Raw genomic sequence first — 22,581 nt, forward strand, 5'->3', positions numbered from 1 at the left:
CTCATCATGGCGGTAAAGATGTTAAAGATAATGTAACGTCTTCCTACGTGATATAACATACTGAGTATACTTTTAGATTGTGTTTCCACCTGGCAGACCTAGGATTAATTACAATGTACCCCGAGGCTCAGAAGGAATGGCGTTTGATGATAATGTGGCACTAGGATCACATCTCCAGCCCTGGGAACATTGGCTAAACCTAGAGTTTCCTTTGACCTGAAGGCCCTTTCATTGTCATCAGTAGTTACTTAAGCAAAAAAAAAAAGTTTGGTTGAGCAGGTGCAGGGAGTCTGGAAGAGGCTAGGAGTTTAGGGGGCACATGGTCTACAAAGGGAATATGATCTGAAAATTGTCATCACCTCAAAGAGTATTCAGAACCAATGGACCCACCAGTCACCCACAATGGGGCAATAAATTATACAGCCTGATCAATATATAGATAAATAGTACCAATTGTACTAAGATTACAGATACGTCTTCTCTTATGGTTTCATGGTTTACAAATACAGTAGTTCAAAGGTAGCCTCAACCCCCCCCCCCCCTCCACTCCTTCCAGACGTTTTTGTCTTTAACCCTCTCCCGTCCAACTTGTCCATTCATTTTGGATAAAAGTCTTTCCATCCTATTATTTAGTCGTTCCAAAGCATTTATAGCCTCTCCGAGCTCTCGAGAGCAGCATGAACATGTGTTTTCTGTTGTGAGTTTGCAGAGAAGCATGTAATTTTGATATTTTTAGCCGACGAAACATTTAAGTAAAGGATTTCTGTCCATCATATCTTGCCACCGTGCAGCCGGCAGTCTGTTATTAAGGTTTCTGAACTACATAGAGAAGTGCCCATTTTGTAAATACACCGATTTCAGGAGCTTTGTGCCTTGAACACTTGCAGATATTGAATTCTCAGGCTGGCCTCGGGCTGTCTTTTTTTTCTTTCTTCCCTTTCTGAGTTTTAAGACTGTAGTTGAGATTCTTGATCAGTTCAGAACTCATGTCTGAAAGATTACAGCGGACTTAACCCATTGCAGCCTTGAAGGAATGTGTCTGTGCATGCTTGCCATTTCGAAGATTTTAGCAACTGGAAAGATTTATTGCTTCGCAAACAAGTTTCTTCATGTCACTAATGCAGGACAAATCAATAGGAAATCTAAAGGGATTTAATGGCGGCTGAGGATCCTAATGAGTCCCAGGCTGGGGAACAAATTAGAGCAGAATTAAGGGTTTTGGCTGTCATCAAGTTTTTCAAAGAAGAGAAGCAAAGGCGTTAACTGAAGAAATCTTTGAAGTGGAATATCTGGTATATTGTATCTCATGACTGATGTGAATGGCTTTGAAAGCTGTCTCCCCCACCACCACCACCCACCGCCCCCATGGACCCCTGTAGAATATGGCATAGTCTATGATGTGAAGTTATTTGAAGTCACAGAAAGGAGTCGACGTGTGAAGTTGTGAACTTAGGTTTTTCAATTTTTATAAAATTATTGTGCACTTTAAGTGACTTTCCCCTTTTAAGAAGTCGGAAGACATGTCGTTGAGGAATGTCGCCAAATAACATTGGTGGGGTTCACGTACTGAGGCCTTGACCAGAATAAGGGAGTCTATGGGGGGGTTTATGTGTCTCAACACCTTTGCCTTGGTGTAAAGGTGCCTTTATGTATTAGATATAAATTGATGATAATAACCATTTTCAATCAAAACCAATGCCCGTTGGGTGGAATTCATCAACAAATGATTGGTGGAGCCGACCGATGACTGATCATCCTCATCTGAAATGAAGTCGGCTGTGTTTTAATTTTTCATCCAATAGTCTAGAGAGTTTTCGTGTAAGAAAGATCTTACGTCTAGTATTGATCTCTCCTTGAAAGAATGTTTCCAGTATCTTCCCTAAAGATTGTTCGTCCTTTACTCAGTGTCATTGATCATGTATGGCCAGTTTTAATCACTATGAGGGCCAATATGGACTAAATATTTAATGGTCCTGCCTGCCAAACAGCTGTTCATTGAGTATTGTCCAACCATCAACCTACTTCTATCTGGTGCGTATGTTGCCCATCTTAAATAGGAAGTGTCAGTGTTAACTTTGAAAGCACCATGGGTATACTAGATGCTATACCCCTGAGGTTAGCCCCATGACCATTTCCTCTGGTCAAGGCTGGAACTATAAAAGCTGAAGTGGTTATAGCTGCACTTGGACCCAGGAGTTTAAGAAAGAACATCCAGCTCATAGATATTGTCTCCTGATGTATCTCCAACCAATTCCAATAGCAACTATGGGCCTAATTACATATTGGCCAAATAGGATGATATCAACTTGAACGGGGGATCAGCTGATAAATGAGCTATGCTTTGCTTCAATAGGTGCTGCACGACTATAGCCCAGTACAGTAACTACACAATGAATGGAGCTGAGGCTTCCATCTCTGCTCATAATTTCCGTCCGAGCACAGCGGCTCTGCTAAACAGCTAATGGGCAGGAGCGCTGGGTATCTCTAACCCACCAGTCAGGTGGGCCTCAAAATAGGCCACCATTTAAAAAAATCCTGGAAACCCCTTTAAAGTGTCCCACAGAGGAACAAATTACATTACCATTTATTACAAAAGCTAACCGTGCTCTTTGGATAGCTTTTAGCTAAACACTTGCTAGGCCAAAAGTTATCTTTCCTAACCCCACTCACATGCTGAGAATACCTAAGAATTCATGTGTTTTCAATAGAGAGACAGATGGTGCTTTGGTGGCGGCATATCTCCCTTGAGAACAGAAGGATCATCCATCTTGGAATCCAACTGGCCAATTCTTCTCTCTGCCATTGGAGTCAGGTGGCCCCTATACACATTAAATGCTTGATGTGTTCTGCTTAAATCAGTGGGTTTGTCTTTCAGTGTCGGAGTGGCCCACCAGAAGACTAGAAGATCCTACAGTGGGCCCCCAGCTTTAGAACCGGCACAAACCCTGACTGACATGTTGTTTCTCACAGGTTCTTTGTTGGTGGGCCCCCAGGATCATTTCCTCTGGTGGGCCCCAGGTACCCCAGTTTGATACTACCATCTTTACTATGTATAGTTAGGACTGAACAAAGGCTAAGATTGCAGGTGTTTTATCCTTTCCACTATGGTAACAATGGCTGCTGAGTGTTCATCATAAATGTCCAAACTTGATCAGCCCAGAAGAATCACCTTTACCATGATTTATGATAATCTATAGCGACGGCAGCTCAGTGTATGCATATATCTACCACCAGTATATTCTATCACTTGCCAATATCCGTATTGGCTTAATGCTATTGCAGTAGTCAGTGAAGTATGGTGGCACATCACTTATCTCAATACTGTGTACAGTCGGTGATAAGATTTGGTAAGGTCTGGTTTGTGTATTGCGTTGCTGGTGTGTGGTCAATGTCCTGCGATGTCCCATCTGAACAGTTACCATACAACATTTACTAAGCAGATACTTGACATTCCAGGCTTAAGAGAGTGGAAGTGAAAGAAAATTGAGAGTAAGGACATTGATAAATGTAATGCTGAGTAAAGGTTAATAGAGTGAATGAAGCAGATTGCCTCCATAGTAATTATAGGTAGGCAGCTGTAGTGTGTTGTATATCTTGGGCAATGCCCTTGTCAATTAGTCCACATACCAGAGGCTTAGGGTATGTTCTCATGGTCAGGTTTTTTATGCGGTTTTTGAAGCCACATTCAGGAATGGATTAAAAAATAAAGAATGTATATTAAAGGGGTGTTCCTATCTGAGACATTAATTGCATGTACCCAGGATATGCCATTAATGTTCCCTGGGTGCAAATCCCACCAACTATTTTCAGATTGAGGGTTTCCAGGCCACCACCAGTCAAGAGGCCAAAAACAGCCAACGTGAGTTATGTAATTTAATGGGAGTTGCGTAAACAGCATAGCCCTGCAAGGTGTGCCGTTTCGGCCTCCCAAACAAACCGAAGGGGGCCGGGAGCAGGTAGAAACACCACTTAAAGTAATTACTAACTTTTTCTACATTTAAACCCATTCTTCTTTAGCTTCAAAAACTGCATCAAAAACTTGAAGGAGGTTAGTTTACTGAGGCATTAAAGAAATGGGGATAAGCTGCCATCCATTAATAGGATATCCCTCAAGGATCATTGGTGTTTACCAAAGTCTGGGCCTCTGGAACTAACCATATTTCGTCCTGACTTATAAGACTTTCTCGCGCTTACAGTAGGGTTATAGATAGGACTGGATGGACTATGGTCTTTTTTAACTTTGTCTACTATTTAACTATGTCTTATAGGAATTTTATAGTTATCGAATAGGATCATATAGAAGATTATGATGGTATAAAATGTGATTTAAGGTCCATCTCCTGTCTAGTTTGGGTTGCATCCATGTTTTCCAGGTAGCCCTAGGGCTGCATCCATCTTCTCCAGCCACTGGGAGATAAATGCAGAGCGTTAAGAGTTTTGTGAACCCAAACTTACTGTAAATTCACTCATCTCTTCTAAACAGCATCTTCTATATCTCCTCCTTCTGACGACCACTCCTGGTTTAGCTGTATAAGATGTGTGAAATTACAATAAATGTTGACAGAGAGGGCTCATTGGGAGGCATGCTAGTTTTCAGCCTTCTGGCTCTTTGACTTATGAGATCAACTTTATTAGAGAACTGGTTAGGTTTTAATATAAATGGGCATGTCCCATAGAGAGTTTTCACTGAACCATATGCAACCCCACAGCATTAGTATGAAAATATATTCAAGACATGTAAGGCCTGTCCAGGCTACAGACACCTTCTGGTCAGTAGAAGACTTTTCCTGTCTCAAACGATTAGTTTCATGTAAGCCGTATAATGTCTGCAGTCGCAGGTGGTTTGGATTTGCAGTTGTTTCGTTCTAGATGCAAAAACTGGAACAGTAGATTAGCGGGCCACTGGGGCAATAATAGAAGTTATTGTCAGGGCAGAGTAGAAATTCTATTTAGAAGTAGTGCAGTTTTAAAGGGAAACTCCAGTGATCCCATAAAAAAATAAAATGCACAAAAAGCATATAGGAGTACTTACTGATCACTCACTGATTGTTTGACACCTTTTTCACTAGTCTACGCTGCTCTTTCAGAGACAGGACAGTCATTGCCTTTTTGTGTCAGTTACAGTTCTTCATGTGCCAGCCTGTGCCTCACCCACCTTTTCCCCAGATGCAAACCATACTCCCCCCCTCCCTAGTGTTACAGGTGCAGTGACATCGGACCTGGAACTACTGCTTGATATGAGCTTTGCCCACCAGTCAATATCTATACTTAACCTTCTGATATGGTTGACTAGAAGGATCTGTATATACAATACATATAAACTCACCATCTACTTCTGTCAACACTTCCGTTTGTCCGTATGTATGACTTTATTGTTGGGAAATTGGGGAACAAGCCTGGTGAGGTGTAATGGAAGCCTTATTGGTTGTCAACTTTATTGGTGCAAAAATCCGGTTGGAAATTTTAGTCATTTTTGAGTTTGTTTTTTTTTTTGCAATTGGTCCATTTTTGGCCTCTATTTTGCACTGTTTTTAGCTGATATTTGGTCATATGCTCAGTTGTTCTTTGAGCTGCAGCAAAGGATATAGCCCAGCTATAGCTATTTCCGATTAGGCCATATTTTGTGCAATTTATGTCCCAAATTGCATGCCAGATTCCAGCCATATGTTGGTACATAATCAGTCTAAGGCTATGTTCACACGTCCAAAAAAGGAAAAAGGCGTCCGCTTTTTGTGTTTAAAAAGACGTCCGTTATTGCATCATTTTAATTGGCTTGACTAAAATGCATTGAAGTCTATAGAATAACGGACGTCTTTTTCACACAATGTATTGAATGACAGACGTCTTTTGAGGCGGCCGCTTTCAATACAATGTGTGAAAAAGACATCCGTTATTCCATAGACTTCAACGCATTTTAGTCAGGCCTATTAAAATTTTTAAACACAAAAAGCGGACGCTTTTTTCCTTTTTTGGACGTTGTGTGAACATAGCCAAATAAAGGGATTGATACAATTTTTTACATCTCTAACAATTGTGGTCCAAAAATTCAGCAAAGTGTGCGCAGAATCCTGTTTTATCACTGGATTTAAAAGAATCCAATGAGAAAATGTGGCCCATTTGTAATTTTTCAGCCAATTTGCTCAAAAAGAGCAGTGTAGTAAGATAGAGTGTTTTAATACAGGATAATGGGCAAAGTCGGACCATTCGTGTGCTTTGGGTTTCACATTTTGTTATTTTTTACTTAGAATGGATGACCCTATAAAAAGTTTTTATGACCCTCTGTGGGGTTATTACCCATAGGGACCACTCCCATCTGAATAATTTCTTTTACATTCGAGAGAACAGAGCACTGAAGACATGAGAACGTCTGTCTGTTTAGTTGTTTGTTACATTTTTTCAAGGTCTCAAAGGAAAGAAAGCCAAGAAAGTAGAATTCAGTGAGAGGTTGTTTCCCCCCATTGTGGAGGTCACATACACCGGTCAAGCAGAGTACAAAAAACTATTTACAGAGAGCAAACATTAGCTTAGTGATGCATGCAATAGAATTGTGATTCTTTGTCACATCCAACAACATTTATGGAAGAAAATAAGTGCCCCCCCCCTACCCTTTTTGCAAAATATACTTTGATCTTCCTAACAGTCCCCCATTTATTTGTTAAGCCTTTAAGAGCTTTCCACACACACAGAAAAAAAATCTGAATATTTGTTTAAAATTCAGTCATTTGTTGATTTAAGAGATTTAAAAAAAATTCTTTGTAATGTCACTTTCTTTCATTAAAGATTCAGGAATATTCTCAGTGCTGCCCAGTTCTTTAGGTAACAAGGGAAATGTACTTCTGTAACCAATTTGTTTGAATTGCTTCAATGAATTGATTGTAAAAGAAAAAAAAAATAAAGTTTGTTTAGAAATGTTCTACCATTTTGTATATTCAGCTGTTTTTTATTTGCTCCCTCTACTGTTATAGTAAGGAGACAGAACAAAGTGGAGTTTTGCTATCCTACAGAATCCCACAATATGCTGCGTTTGTGTGCGTAAGCAGAGAGATGCATAGGTTTTTAAAGGAGCTGTATCGAAAAATTGTAGGTTTTTTAAAAGTTTTTTTTAGTTTGTTTTTTAGATTTTAGATGCATTGAAAACTTAGTAACAATGCATACAGCCTTCTGTATACTTCTAAATACTTTAAATTGTAAGGCTATGTTCACACTACGTAAAACTACGGCCGTTGTTGCCGATGTCAACAACGGCCGTAGTTTTTGTGCAGTGGAACACAGCCTATTAAGCAATGGGATCCCGGCCGGAGCGTACACACATCGTATAGGCTCCGGCCGAGATCTGTGCGGCCCCGAAAATAACTGACAGGTCAGTTTTCTGCGGCCGGAATTCAGTGAATTCTCCGGCTGCTCGCTTCACTGTGTGCTATGGTAAGCTCTGATGCAGGCGCGCGCTGATGCGCCCGCATCAGAGCTCCGCGCCCGGAAAGGTCATCTGGCCGGTACTTAAGTAACGGCCAAGATGATCCGGCCAGAGTCCGGCCGTTCTGTGACCCGGCCGGGGTCACGGAACGGCCGGTCTCATACTTAGTGTGACCATAGCCTAATACATTTCAGATATCTGTTGGATGACAGCTGTCTTTTCTGATCCCTATATATACACACAGGCTCAGTTCAGCCAAATGTGCATTGGGACAGGAGAGAAAGCCGCTGCCAGACACCTCTAGGGATAGCTTATCTAGGTAGGAAAAATTCATTCATGTTGTCTTTTCCTGACTGCTATTCAAGCGGATTCAGTTCTATGGACCTCCATGTTTCAATGACTGTCAGAATGGGGTTGAAGGAGAAGTCTGATGACAAAAAAAATACAGTGGTGCCTCGGATTATGAGCATAATTTGTTCCGGGACCGTGCTTGTAATCCAATCCACTCTTAAACCAAAGCAAAGTTTTCCATTAGAAATCACTGAAATGCAGATAATTGGTTCCACACCCCAAAAATATTTTATATTCTGAATAACGCGTAAAACAAACATTTAGAAACAGCTGAATATGTGATATTATAAGTAGTGATGAGCGAATACTGTTCGATCAAATAGATATTCGATCGAATAGTAAGATATTCGAATATTCGATATGCGAACGAATATCCCGCGAATATTCGATAAATATTCGATAAGCGTTCAAATCCCCCAGCTTCCGGTTTTACCCTCCAAATGGTCAAATAGATGTTTTTCACTAATCAAATACTTGTTCCCATAGACTTTAATGGGATCGAATATTCGATTGAATATTCGCGGGATATTCGTACGAATATCGAAGATTCGAATATCTCACTATTCGCTCATCACTAATTATAAGTTACTGTACAGTATAGCAATCAGCATGTGGAGTATAATGTATAGTAAGGGCATAAACCTAAAAAAACCAGCAGCAGTTTGTAGATAAAGGATGGAACGGCAGATCCCCAAAATGCAGTAGCGTAGTACAACAGGGTATAATAGAGAAGCAGGGCTGCTATCAGAGGTCTGTGTGGTCACATGACAGCGATGGGGAAGGGGTGTGTATTCAGCATGGATCAATCAGGAAATAAGAATCACAGAGCTGTGCAGGACGACAGTGACAGAAACTTTTCTATATAGCAGTGTGAATGGCTGAGTGTAAGTGCAGGCAGATTATAGCAGCAGTGTGTATAGCTGAGGGTAAGTGCAGGCACATTATAGCAGAAATGAAAAGGATGGGAAACACAGGGGCATATGTGGCAGGGCATATTTGGGCACAGTATAGAATCACTCTCTGTCCGGGAAGAGAGGAGTTACAGCTATAATTAGAATACCTCCACAGTCCTGTCCCTGATGCAAGCCCCAGCCTGAAGTGGATCTGCCATGATTTGGAAGGTGAGGGAGACTTCCTGGGCCAGATACAGTGCTGTAGACCCCGCTATGCATACCATGCCCTTCCCCCACGCCATCTCCCACCAAGTAAAGGGAGCTCTTAAACCAAAACATAATAACGAAGGTATACCTACTTGTCCCCGTGCCCCCATAGCTCCCCGCTCCCAGACCCTTGTCGGCATCCTCCATCTCTGCCTCTTGCAATGTTACAACCTGGTTGATGGATGCCCTGCTCAGCCAGTCAGTGACTGGGGCGCCCTTTTCTCACCAGGTCGTAACATACCCCAAAGCTGCCAGAAAATGTCAAGGGACCTGTTGACACAGCACTGCGGAGGCACAGGGGCTGGTAAGTATACTTTCTTTATGTGCCCACCCCCTACCTGCCCTGTAGTTTTTTTAGTTTGCCGGACGTCTCCTTTAACTATTTCTTTTGATTAATAATATATAATTAGTATTTGGGGGGCACTGCTGTGGCTCCTGGAAAATGGGGAGGCTACTGGTTGTTTCTATATATTGGTGGCCAGAACTGTGCATACAATCTCCTGTTAGCGATACCAGATATGTATCATAGAATAGAACAGTGACCATATACTGTATAACCCAATAGTTTTTGCCATTGCACTTTAAACCTAGATTTTAGTTTTGAAGTCTGTAGTTTTGTTTTGTTTTGTTACTTACATTATGTTGTGGTACTTTATTATTTATACTGTTTTATGACTGTTTTCTGGCATTACTTCTTTAGTCAGTGAATCAAACTCCAAGTATAAGTTTATAAATAAGAAATGCTCAGAGCCTCAGAGGACAGAGCTTCACAATGCCATGTCCTTGGCCTAGAAATAATACATGTTTCTACCTACAGTGGCTGAATCATGATCATAAAAAGTGGGGGTGACCTACCCCTGGTTATAAACTGGCCTTTAAGAAGTTTTGATCTGTCCCCATTACAAGTATTCTGTGACTGGAAAGTTTCCAAAATTGCTAAAAGAGGTTTTCCCACCTAAGTCATTTATGGCATATCCACAACTAGAATTGTATGAGATATGGTGCTTACCCTTACTTACCCTTACTCTCAAGTTGCCGTGAAGTGGTAGATACTTTTGCCTTTGTTTGTTCTGTTTGTTTGAGCTTTGCATTATGGACTTAATTTGGCTATGGAGGACTTGTGCTTTTTAGAACTATTTTATTTAGACAAAATCTTATGTTGGGTTTACTTCCGCTCCATTACAATAATGTATGAATACTTTAAGGGTTTTGATGTATGTAGGTTGAACAGGTCAATAGCTGTTCCCTAGCACTGACTATACAATGTACAGTATGTTTGACATGTTACCAAAGAGACTGCAGATGAGGTGTGCTAAGACCATCTTTATAGGCATCCTTTCGCAAGCATTTATTGGATAATGGTCCATACAAAATACATTACCTTGTCAACAGATCCTGTACTTCAGCTTTGTCCATATTATGAACTCTTAAAGGAGTATTCCCCTTTAAGCATGGTATCCCCACCAATCCCAAGAATGGAAAGACTATTGTTCCCAGAATGAATAAATAAAGGCCCTATTAGGCCAAGCAATTACCGTCCGTATTTGGCCGATTATCGTCTGTTACGGTCGATAGTCACTTGGTGTAATAGCTACTGTTAACCCTGCTCCTCCCTGTGGCCCCTCCGCTCTTACCTGCTTGCTGTCAGCGCATGTAAGGATATGTTCATGCTCAGTAAAACAGGTGGCATCCCATTGACACACTAAGGCAGGCCAGACCCGTGGAATCCCACCCACCTTAGTATGTCAATGGGATGCGGCGGGTACTCCGCTGGGGAATTCTGCCTGTTTTACTTAGTGTCAACTTAACCTAATAGCGCCGACAGTGAGCGGGGAATGAGGAGCAAGTGAGCGCTGATCTGAAAGGTCGGCACTTGCTTGCTCCTCACCATTGGCCTGGGTAATAGGACCATTAATTCTCTATGGAGTTTCCCAGAAGTTAAACTCCTACTGATCTGAATGGTATTATCTATGTTGTGAATAGGGGATAACATGCTGAAATTCTCCTTTATAGGCCCCTATTTACATAAAAAAAGATGTGTGAACCAATAATTTTTCCAGAAACAGCTGACTTTCTAGGCATATTGGATTTCCACTACCTGATCCTTTTGTTTTGGGAGAGATAAGCTACTACCAGAGGAGTCTGACAGTGGCTTATCCAATTGGTCAAGCCAAACATTCATGTGTTCAGAAGACACAAGAAAAATAAATGTCATCCAAATTTGGGTAAGACCACTTTAGACCCACCTTGCCCTTCATATGTCACACACAGCAATCTCCCTAACAGAGAACACAGTGTGAGGTCATGATTGTAATACTAGCCTCGAATAACCAAAAATCATTGTAGATTTTACTGTATAGGTTTTTCGAGCAGCTCCATAAAATAAACTGTGTTTAAGGCCTATGTATTTTTGGACGGCCATCATTTTAGGGTGAAAATACAGCTGTAGTTTGATGTTGTGAAAACATAGATTTTGGGTTGGATATATAATGGACAGGAAGAACTAATATATAATTTCAATGCTTTTAGCCTAGTTTTATCACGTACTCACATCCACGTTAAACATTTTCTTATTTCCCGCTTCAGATTAGAGTATGGCGATATCTAAAAGGCCGAGAAATTGTAACAAATGAGATCCTACTGGATGGAGGAAATAAAGTGATGGTTGGAGGATTCGGAGACCCCAGTATTTGTGACAACCAGGTGTCCACTGGAGATACAAGGATTTTCTTTGTCAACCCCGCTCCCCGCTACATGTGGCCCCTTCACCGCAATGAACTAATGTTAAATTCCAGTCTGATGAGGATAACACTGAGGAACCTGGAGGAGGTGGAATCATGCGTGGAAGGTGAGTGCCTACATGTGCTTGTATCTGATCACCACAACTCCTAAACTACGAACAGTGACTGTATATAAAAAATGATAGGGTCTATGTGATGAAACAAAAATCCTCCCGTCCCGTAATTTATACCAACCAAACAGATGGCAATTTTCATTGGTCTCATAAACCGGACTCATAATTCCTTGTAACGTATCGGCTGCCCTTTGCATTCTAATGTTACCGCCATTGTACTTTATGTTTATTCATTGAAATTTAGTTTTTTTTTTATCATTTATTTTGCGCATCTACTCAAAACATTTAGCTCATACTCAAAGAAAGATGTCCCCCTATCCACTTAGCATCTGCAATGGAATGCAAAGGTCGTTCCAAAGGTTAAAGCTTTATAGTTTAACATATTGTGGAATAATGGAGAATATTTTTGCTTGAAACCATCCTGTGGGTTATATTTGAATGCCTGTCTGACTCCCAGAATTTCCCTTGCAAAGCGTGTAGTTGTAGGCTGTATATTTTATGTACATTGCCTAGTTGTAAATCACCATCATATACCTTAAAGTCTTCATCATGGATTGTTATTTTGATATTCTTTGGTGACGAAAGTAGATGAAAGGGGGTTGTCCAACCATTAATACAGAAACTGAGGTCCTCCAGACGCTAACTACAATTCCCATCATGCATGGATAGCCAAAGCTATCCCTGTAAATATGGAAATTTTAGTTTTGCAACAGCTCAATGTTCCCCAACCCTGCCCCATACAGCGGATAAGTGGTTTAACTAATAGGAACCCCCCCCCCCCCTGCAGTCTAAAAAAATAGGGTCCAGAGTTTCCCATCAAAATGGAGTGGTGGTTACATGTGCTCACTGCCACCCCATGCATTGTTTATGCGAGCTGTCATATGTATTGCACACATGCCAATACTACTCCTTTCAAATGGGAAACTCAAGACCCCAGATTGCAAGGTATCCTAGTAATCCAACGCTCTGCAGTCATATACTTATATTGTGGTTAGGGGATGAGTGTTAATAGTCGGACACCCCTTTAAGTCTGGCTTATGTACATTGGTTGCTGTGGTTTACTGTTCCCTGTAAATAGCCATTGCCAATGTCCAGTGTTCCCTGGGAGCCCAGACCAGAATAATCTCCTCCTTCATAATCACTACATTGTCTCTCGTATGTCCACATCTCGGAACATCTAGTAATATTCCTATGCTCATTATATCAACAGCTGCAAACTAAAACAGGGCCCGTCTGTCACCTAAAAATCTGTATTGCCAATATGATAAAAATGCTGGAACATTTTTTCATCTTTTTTTTTTTTTTTCTTAATTATACAATTCCACTATTATTCCTCTTGGAAATTTTACTAATAATTTTACTAATGGGCGCTAGCATTCTCCACGTCAATATGACGTGTCCCTGACAGTGGTTGGGCAATGCCAGATACACCATATTAATATGGTAACGCCTGCTTGTTTAGTCATATTTCCAGGGGGAGTAACAGAGGAACAATACAATGCAGAGTCCGAAGAAAAGTTGGCTCTTGTTCCTTTAAGAAATATTAATATGCAACAGCAGCACAGCACTGATTTATGATATTGCCGAAGGTTAATATTAAACCATCTCCCACTTACACTGGGCTTGGACGTGGGGCAGGGCCTCTGGTCTTCTGCTGACCTACTACTGCCTTTGTCTGGACTAGTTTACACTGATAAGGATTTCCTTCACCGAGTTTTCGAGTCGGTTCTGTGACTCAAGTGCACAGTGTCACCTCCTTAGAACTTTGAACTTTATTTTGGTGTATCATGTCGTGAAGATAGAACCGGTTCCTGGGAGCCATCGTGAACCTTGAAGACGTTCATACTGATATTGTTATAATTGGAACAAAGATTTGCTTTGGACACAATGGGCCGTACAGCAATTAGGCTTTCCTGTTTAAGATATAAATCCGCTATACACTTCCTACAGCTTTAATGTCACTTAGTTGTGTCTATGCAGAATATAGTGACTGTGCTTTGATATATTTTTTTTCTGTTCTCATAAAAGTTGATAGATGGAGGCATTTTTGTACCCAGTATGGCTTTGCAAACACAGATATAGGAAAGGAAAAATCCATGCCGAGATTACTTACTTGATGGGAAAACACTGACATGGAAAAGGACTTCGAAGTTTTAGTTGACAGTAAATTAAACTTTAGTAACCAGTGTCAGACAGCTGCTGCCAAGCCAAATAGGATCATGATAGCACATGGAATATTATGTACAGTTGTGTGCACCAGTGTCATAGCAGAGCACGAACAGGTTTAAAAGCTTAAAGGGGTATTGCGGGAAAAATCAACTTTTCCCCTATCCACAGGATAGGGGAAAAGTAGGAGATCACGGGGGTTCAACAACTGTGCTCCTGGAGATCTCCGTATAGGGCCAAGTCGGCTTGGTTATGAATAGAGCCCTGGGTCAACACACGATCCGCAGTTCTATTCATTAACATGGATAGGGGAAAGTTGATTTTTAGCGGAATACCCCTTTAATAAATAAAATAGGTGGACCACAGTGCACAGAAAGATTATCAAAAATTTTAGTTATTTAGTTTAGGAAAAAGATAATTAGTATGTATAAATGAATCAAAAGTCAGCACAGAGATTCCTCCTGAGATATATTTATACCCCAGACTATATCTATAACAAGCGGACATCCTCTGTATCAGGGCGTGTCAAACTTGCAGCCATCCAGCTGTTGCAAAGCTACAGTTCCCATTGTGATTGGATGGCTAAAGCTAAAGCTACGGCTGTCCAGGTACGATGGGAATTGTAGTTTTGCAACAGCTGGAGGGATGCAAGTTAGAGACTTGTGATCTATATCTAGAGGAAAGAAGGATTCTTTACTGTAAGAGCAATGAGACTGTGGAACACTCTACCAAAGGAAGCGGTGAACACACTAAAAGAGTTCAAAAGGGGCCTGGGTATTATAATATTACAGGTTATAGTCACTAGATTCTTTTGATGAGAAAAGTTGGAAGTTTGTTTTTCCCTCTGGATCAACACTGCAGGATAATAGACTGAACTAGATGGACTATAAATAAGCAATGTTATTATGTAATCCTTGGCACAGCTCATGGACTAGAGTGGTGCTGTTTTTGGAAGGAAACAGCCATTTTTTTTTTTTTTTTTAGTCTCGTACATCTATAACAAAAAAAGCAGTAAAAACAAGACAACGGGAGCTGCAAAAGGTCACAGTCAAAAATCCTGACCCCTTAAAATCCAGAGGTCTTAATACCAGATGGCTTCAGCTGTGAGGGTTTCTATTCTCAACACTTCAGCTAAGGAGATAATTGGACGGGGAGATGTCTAGTTGGTAAAGGTTCATTCTTTCTCAATGATTGCTCTACTGGGAACAATCCCACTAGGAAGAGTGTCAAAGAGGCAAATCTCTTCATTAGCTCTCATGGCCATCAACACGTGGCAGATCATTGCAAACCACTTCTAGCTGTGGTTGCATTCACAGGGGAGAATGAAGGCTCTATGGTGTCTAAGAAGGTTTCGGCAATGGATATATTATATTGAGGGTCAACATGAGTATGGAATCAGGGTTCAAGAACAGTCGGATTTCATGAATATCAGTTCTCCTTGTTTGATCATGGTGCACAATGCCCCTGATGTATATAAGCTGGGCTGTTTACTATGGATAATACATCCTTGTTGTATTACTCTAGGTATCATAGATGAAGCCTATGTTACCTTCAGCAACAATAGTAAATGACCTGTCATTGTCAATGTGTTCTCAGTCTTCCCAGATTGGTAGGTTTATAGTGGTGCAAGTACTAAAGTAGACTATAATATGTACAGCTTTGCAATGATAAAATCCTGGGAAATGTGGGGGTAGAGCGTGTAAAATCTATTGAAACACCACATTATTGTGAATTATCCAAGCCGTGCATCTCCTCAATATCTCTGTTAGAATAGTGAAATCTATACATGTGACACAGCTGCGAGGTATGGAGGCAGCCGGGGGATTATGGAGGCCCATTGTCATGTTTCAAGGATTGTTATAATCATACGTAAAAGATTTATACATATATAGCAATAAAACATATAAAAAATATATTTTTTTCTCTACATGTGACAACTATATCCATGTTTTAAGAGAACAAGATTTGCCACCTGTTTCTGCTCTTCTCTATCACATTACTACATTGCCCCTGTTTGCTTTTGTAACATATGTAGGATCGAACAAAGTTGGTCAAAACTCCTGTACAAAAACTTTGGTGTGGCAACCTCCCCAGGAGTTCTCTGTTTGTATTGTTGGATGACTTTTATGGGGGTAGCTAGGACTAGAAGGTGTGGGAAGGAGAGAAGACCCTAGGTAGTGGAGGCCTGTAGACGAATGACCTTTTAGCACTTCCTATAACCTGGGCACAGATATGTCTGACTTTTCTTACACTTTCCATTGATGTGGGACCCCCCCCCCCCCCTCCTCCTCTGGGAGCCAAAGGTCTGTAGATTGAAACTTTTAAAACTGAAGACTAAATGCTCACAATGGATTTCTCTTCTAATTTGCCTACCAATTCACAATACAATTGGCTTGTATAACATGTACATTTTCTCCCTTTAAAATCTGTACCAAAAAATCTAATGCATAAAATTTCTACAACCTATGGATGACGTGTAAATTCTCACCTTGATACTTTAAGGCCCCAATACACTTTTGACCTTTGTTAGCTGTAAGTTTAGCCCTCAATATAAGGTGTTTCGGGCTCCCCCGACTGATGATGTCAGTAGAAATTGGGGTCAAGCATAATGGAAAATCACCACCCAACCGCTTTGTCCTCAGAGAGATAAGCTGCAGTCAGAGCGCTCTGGCTGCGGTTTACCCCTCTGCTCCCTATAGAGAACACCGTGTATGGAGACAATGAGGGAAATAACTGGCCATCGATTATTGAAGGTGTACTTACAGTCCTTTATCTATGTTCCCACGCTGAACAAACAACGGCTGTTCCTCCGTAAAACGGCCATTGTTTAAGGCAACCTACAGCTGGAATTAATGCTCATGATCATTGTGTAACATACGTACCATTAAATAATGGGCGTTCTTGGCGGAACGGCCGTTGTTTGTACAGTGTACAGTGGGGATTTTATTTGTGCAAATCTTTAGGTAAAGAATAGGTAAGTGAATACTTACGTTAATGTGTAGTACACAGAGTTTATGACATCACCGTTTCTATAGGCCAGGGATGGGGAACCTTTGGCCCTCCAGCTGTTGCAAAGCTACAATTCCCATCATGCCTGGACAGCCAAAGCTAAAGCTTCGGCTGTCCAGGCATGATGGGAATTGTAGTTTTGCAACAGCTAGAGGGTCGAAGGTTCCCCATCCCTGCTAAAGACCATACAAAATGTTGCCGGTAAGATATATATATATATATAATATATATATATATATATATACACACAGCAATAACGCAGAAGTAGGAAAGAACATGCCGGAATTAGAATGAACCTAGAAAGAAGGAGGCTAGCTTGTACAGGAAGCGGAGTACATAATAACCCCAGACAGCGGGGCAGCGGCTGCGGCACTTGTATTATTATGTCTCACAATCTGTTGACAAAACATCTTTATCTAGAAGACTCCATTGTCAGATCTGGTTGGATCCTCATCACTCAGCCACAAAGTCATTCATCATAAGCTGTATGTGTGACGTACGGCACTGCAAGTTATTTCCAGGAGGGATTGAGAACACGGTTATAAATGTATTGACTACAATGGCATTATTTCCCTTTCCCATTGCAGTCATCTGAATCTAGCAGACTAATATGTGGATAGTCTCTGTAATAAATATAGGTAAATCACATCCCAGTTAGGTGACCCCCCCATCAGCCCTTTTAGCTAAACATATCCCTTTATGTTGGGAAGGAGTATCCCCGGGGGCTTGAGGGTAGTAGTTCTCCGGGAGTTAATAGACTTGTAGATATGTTGGATCAAGATTTCCCTTTGAGGCCTAACGTGTTAACTCTAGAGACGTATCCAAGATGCATGCGTTCAGCAGAGGCATCTGTCTGTGATAATGATTGCTTTCAGTGATGGCCTTCAATCTCTTAAAATCCCATATACATCACTTTTCTATTGATGTTACTTGCCTTTGGGGGAGTGACATTATGAGACAGGGGTTTATTTCTCCTTTTACAAATGAGGGTAATAACCGCGATGGGCTGAGGTAAAGGCTAAGTGACAAAGTGAGGCCCGGGCTCTGACATTTCTATGTGACGGCTATGGAGCAAGTGACTACACTTTAGTATAGGGGAGGATAGCATAGTATAGGATAATATAATGTGGTCTACTATAGTGTAGTATAAGATAGCATAGTATAGGATAATATAGTGTGGTCTACTATAGTGTAGTATATATACAGTACTATAGGATAATATAGTGCGGTCTACTATAGTGTAGTATAACATAGCATAGTATAGGATAATATAGTGTGGTCTACTATAGTGTAGTATATATACAGTACTATAGGATAATATAGTGCGGTCTACTATAGTGTAGTATAAAATAGCATATTATAGAATAATATAATGTGGTCTACTATAGTGTAGTATAAGATAGCATAGTATAGGATAATATAGTGTGGTCTACTATGGTGTAGGATAGGATAGCATAGTATAGGATAATATAGTGTGGTCTACTATAGTGTAGTATAAAATAGCATAGTATAGGATAATATAGTGTGGTCTACTATAGTGTAGTATATATACAGTTCTATAGGATAATATAGTGCGGTCTACTATAGTGTAGTATAAAATAGCATATTATAGAATAATATAATGTGGTATACTATAGTGTAGTATAAGATAGCATAGTATAGGATAATATAGTGTGGTCTACTATAGTATAGTATTGTATAGTATATTATAGGATAATATATTGTGGTCTACTATAGTGTAGTATAAGATAGCATAGTATAGGATAATATAGTGTGGTCAACTATAGTGTAGTATAAGATAGCATAGTATAGGATAATATAGTGTAGTCTACTATAGTGTAGTATAACATAGCATAGTATAGGATAATATAGTGTGGTCTACTATAGTGTAGTATAACATAGCATAGTATAGGATAATATAGTGTGGTCTACTATAGTGTAGTATAACATAGCATAGTATAGGATAATATAGTGTGGTCTACTATAGTGTAGTATAAGATAGCATAGTATAGGATAATATAGTGTGGTCTACCATAGTGTAGTATAGGATATATAGTGTAGGATAATATAGTGTGGTCTACTATAGTGTAGTATAACATAGCATAGTATAGGATATTATAGTGTGGTCAACTATAGTGTAGTATAAGATAGCACAGTATAGGATAATATAGTGTGGTCAACTATAGTGTAGTATAAGATAGCATAGTATAAGATAATATAGTGTGGTCTACTATAGTGTAGTATAGGATATATAGTGTAGGATAATATAGTGTGGTCAACTATAGTGTAGTATAAGATAGCATAGTATAAGATAATATAGTGTGGTCTACTATAGTGTAGGATAGGATAGCATAGTATAGGATAATATAGTGTGGCTTACTATAGTGTAGTATAGGATATATAGTATAGGATAATATAGTGTGGTCTACTATAGTATACTATTGGATAGCATATTATAGGATAATATAGTGTGGCTTACTATAGTGAAGTATAGGATATATAGTATAGGATAATATAATATAGTGTGGTCTACTATAGTGTAGTATACGATAGTATAGGATAATATAGTGCGGTCTACTATAGTGTAGTATAGGATATATAGTATAGGATAATATAGTGTGGTCTACTATACTGTAGTATAGGATAGCATATTATAGGATAATATAGTGTGGCTTACTATAGTGTAGTATAGGATATATAGTATAGGATAATATAGTGTGGTCTACTATAGTATACTATTGGATAGCATATTATAGGATAATATAGTGTGGCTTACTATAGTAAGGTATAGGATATATAGTAAAGGATAATATAGTGTGGTCTACTATAGTATAGTATAGGATATATAGTGTAGGATAATATAGTGTGGTCTACTATAGTATAGTATAGAGAATATTATGCTCTGTGTTGGAAAGCATAGTATACAATAATATAGTATAGTGTAGGATGCATAGTATAGCGTAATGTACTATAGTCTACTTTAGTATAGTGTAGAAAAGTTTAATATAGTGTAGTATAATATAGTATACTGTAGTATTGTATAACGTACTGTTGTATAGTATAGTGTAATGTAGTATGGTATACTGTGTTATTGTGTACTATAATATATTTTTATACAGTATGTTATTATATAGTGTATTAAAATGTTGTAATGTATACAATAGTAGTTTAAAATGGTATACTATGATGTAATATAGTACTGTATAATGTAGTGTATTGTCCCATGGTGTAGCACAGTATAGTATGGTGTAGTGAAGTACAGTATAAAGCAGTATGGTTTAGTATACTAAAATTTGATAATATAACATGGTGCAATGTAGGATACTATGATGCAGATAATATAACAGGTACATCAAAATCTAAATCAAATTAATAGTTTGCCCTCTATTAAGTTTAATTGAGGAAATAAATTGCTTAAAAACTCTGCACTGCTGTTAGTTAACAGGACTGAATAGCGGGTTGTAATACTTGGACTACAAAGCAATTAAGGATTTCCCATTTAGCATGACTGATGTGATATATGGATTATGTATGGGTTGTTCCTGGTAGGGGGCAGAATGGTTAAAGAATAAAAAAGAAATCATTTGAATTGTCGTCTTTTGTAGGTTAATAAAGATTTATTCAGCTGCTTAGTTGTGCAGTGATAAATTGTATTGGTAGGCAGATGACTAGGTGACAATCCCTGGTGGAGCTGTATGGCTGCCATGCTGGTTGTCACCTAGGGCATATGGATTCCAGCTCAGATTTCTTCTTTATGAGTCACAATGGAGAGCTGCTGTGTTATACCTGTTCCTGAGGATACTACTAGTGCCTATTCGGCCGTGGCTTCTTCCTGCAGGATCAGCCATTTTCTTGGACCGGTTGACCGCCATAGTGCTTGGAATCTCCGATGAGCCCCCCCCCCCCCCACTCCATTACTGTTACTATTATTACAGCAGGTTTTATATCTACAACATATTTTAATAGCTGATATGGTTTTTAGATCAGCTTGTTCCCTTCTGGATGCAATCTAGGTTTATGTTTATGTTAAACGCCTTCTAAATAAGCACTTGAGGCGTGTTTAATGGCGGCAAAGAAGACATAAATGTATCAGCCATAGCAAGAAAGCGTTTACCCTACAGGGCTGTGAGTTTTATTGAAGCAGTGGGTAGTGACAGAATCTGCACGCCATATAGTTTAATGCATTACCTGTGGTGCGCCTAAGGCTCTGCCGCGGTCTCAATGGCAGACACTCTATGAGAATACGCAAATCAGACTCCGAGAGGACTCCAGCCGAGAGATCGAAATATAGGTTAAAAGGGCTTTTTTTTTATAGAGATTCAAGCTGCCGGCTCCGCTATTTATATGGATGTAACTACAAGCTTTATTTGAGAGACTGCTACTGTTTTAGCGTTTAACTGGAATATGATCTGTTATACTATATAGTAATGAAAGGAGTAAAAACAGATGGGAAGGTAAAGATACAGCCTCAGAAAGAGATTCCTTATGATGAAGCACTTGGGTTATATGATGAGATTCATCATCCCTGTGATAATATATCACACCAGAATATTACAACCACTTTCAATGTTATCGATGCTTAGAAGCTAGGAGGGGTTAGCCAGTTTTCTAAAATGGCCAGATAAGAGCTGAGACTGGCATAAAATAGAAAAAAATATATACATTTTCCCATAAATCCATTGCTCTGGTTGTTCTGTCCCAGGCCTGCAGCAATGATGTTACTTCAGTAGTGTCCGGCAGGTCTGATTACCATAAGCGCCAGGATTGGTGCCAGGACAGGTGTTATACCAATCCATAGAGGGTCAACGTTTACAACGATCACATGCCTTTTCTCCTCTAAGTAAGCAGTGTATGTGGCATATAACTATTAAAGGGGTACTCCGGAGAAACATTTTTAAATCAACTGGTGTTGGAAAGTTATGGGCCATATAACATGTCACTCTGTGAGGAGGAAACGGGCGCTTGTTTCCTCCTTGTTCCCTGCTCGCTGTCTGTGCTATTATATGCACAGACTTCGAGTGGGGGGGAGTGGGGGGAAGCCGTGGGGAGTAGCAGAAGGGGCTGCCTGGACGATCTTTAGATACTCTTAGCGGGCTGTATAAGAGAGCACCCGACACTCCTATTACACGGTGTGAACATTTTCAGGTCTTTTGCAATAGCGTTTGAGATCGTTAATCGTTAACGATTATGCAAACGATAATCGTCCGATGGAATAGGGCCCTAACTCTCCAGAGCAGGAGAGGTTTTCTGGACAGTTCCTGTCACAGAGGTGGTAACAGAGAGCACAGTGTCAGACTGGAAAGAATACACCACTTCCTGCAGGACATACAGCAGCTGATAAGTACTGGAAGGTTTGAGATCTTCAAGTAGAAATAGACCACTTATCTGTATAACATTGTGACACCAGTTGATTTGAATTTCTTTTTGCTCTGCAGTACCCTGTCACGAGGCCCTGTCTATGTTTAGGTTACATAAATAGACATAGACAAAACTATGCCATTTTAAGAGTATGTCCACTCATGTCATGTGCAGTTTTCCTGCTGAAAAGCGAATGAGATAAAATAATGCTATTCCATTCCCATAGTATGTGACGGAAACCCGCAACAAAAAATCCACACCAAATTTCT

At 39.9% G+C, this 22,581-nt stretch overlaps 1 protein-coding gene across 2 annotated transcripts in view; it reads left to right on the forward strand.

Annotated features, from left to right (window-relative positions):
• Positions 1 to 22,581, forward strand: part of AGRN (agrin) — a 352,404-nt gene that overhangs the window by 708 nt on the left and 329,115 nt on the right. For both annotated transcript variants that reach the window (XM_069948832.1, XM_069948833.1), the window contains exon 2: positions 11,512 to 11,773. In XM_069948832.1, the coding sequence (XP_069804933.1) occupies positions 11,512 to 11,773 (262 nt within the window). The remainder of the gene's footprint in view (positions 1 to 11,511; positions 11,774 to 22,581) is intronic.

Source organism: Dendropsophus ebraccatus, chromosome 12 (assembly GCF_027789765.1).
Source record: "Dendropsophus ebraccatus isolate aDenEbr1 chromosome 12, aDenEbr1.pat, whole genome shotgun sequence".
Lineage (NCBI taxonomy): Eukaryota > Metazoa > Chordata > Amphibia > Anura > Hylidae > Dendropsophus > Dendropsophus ebraccatus.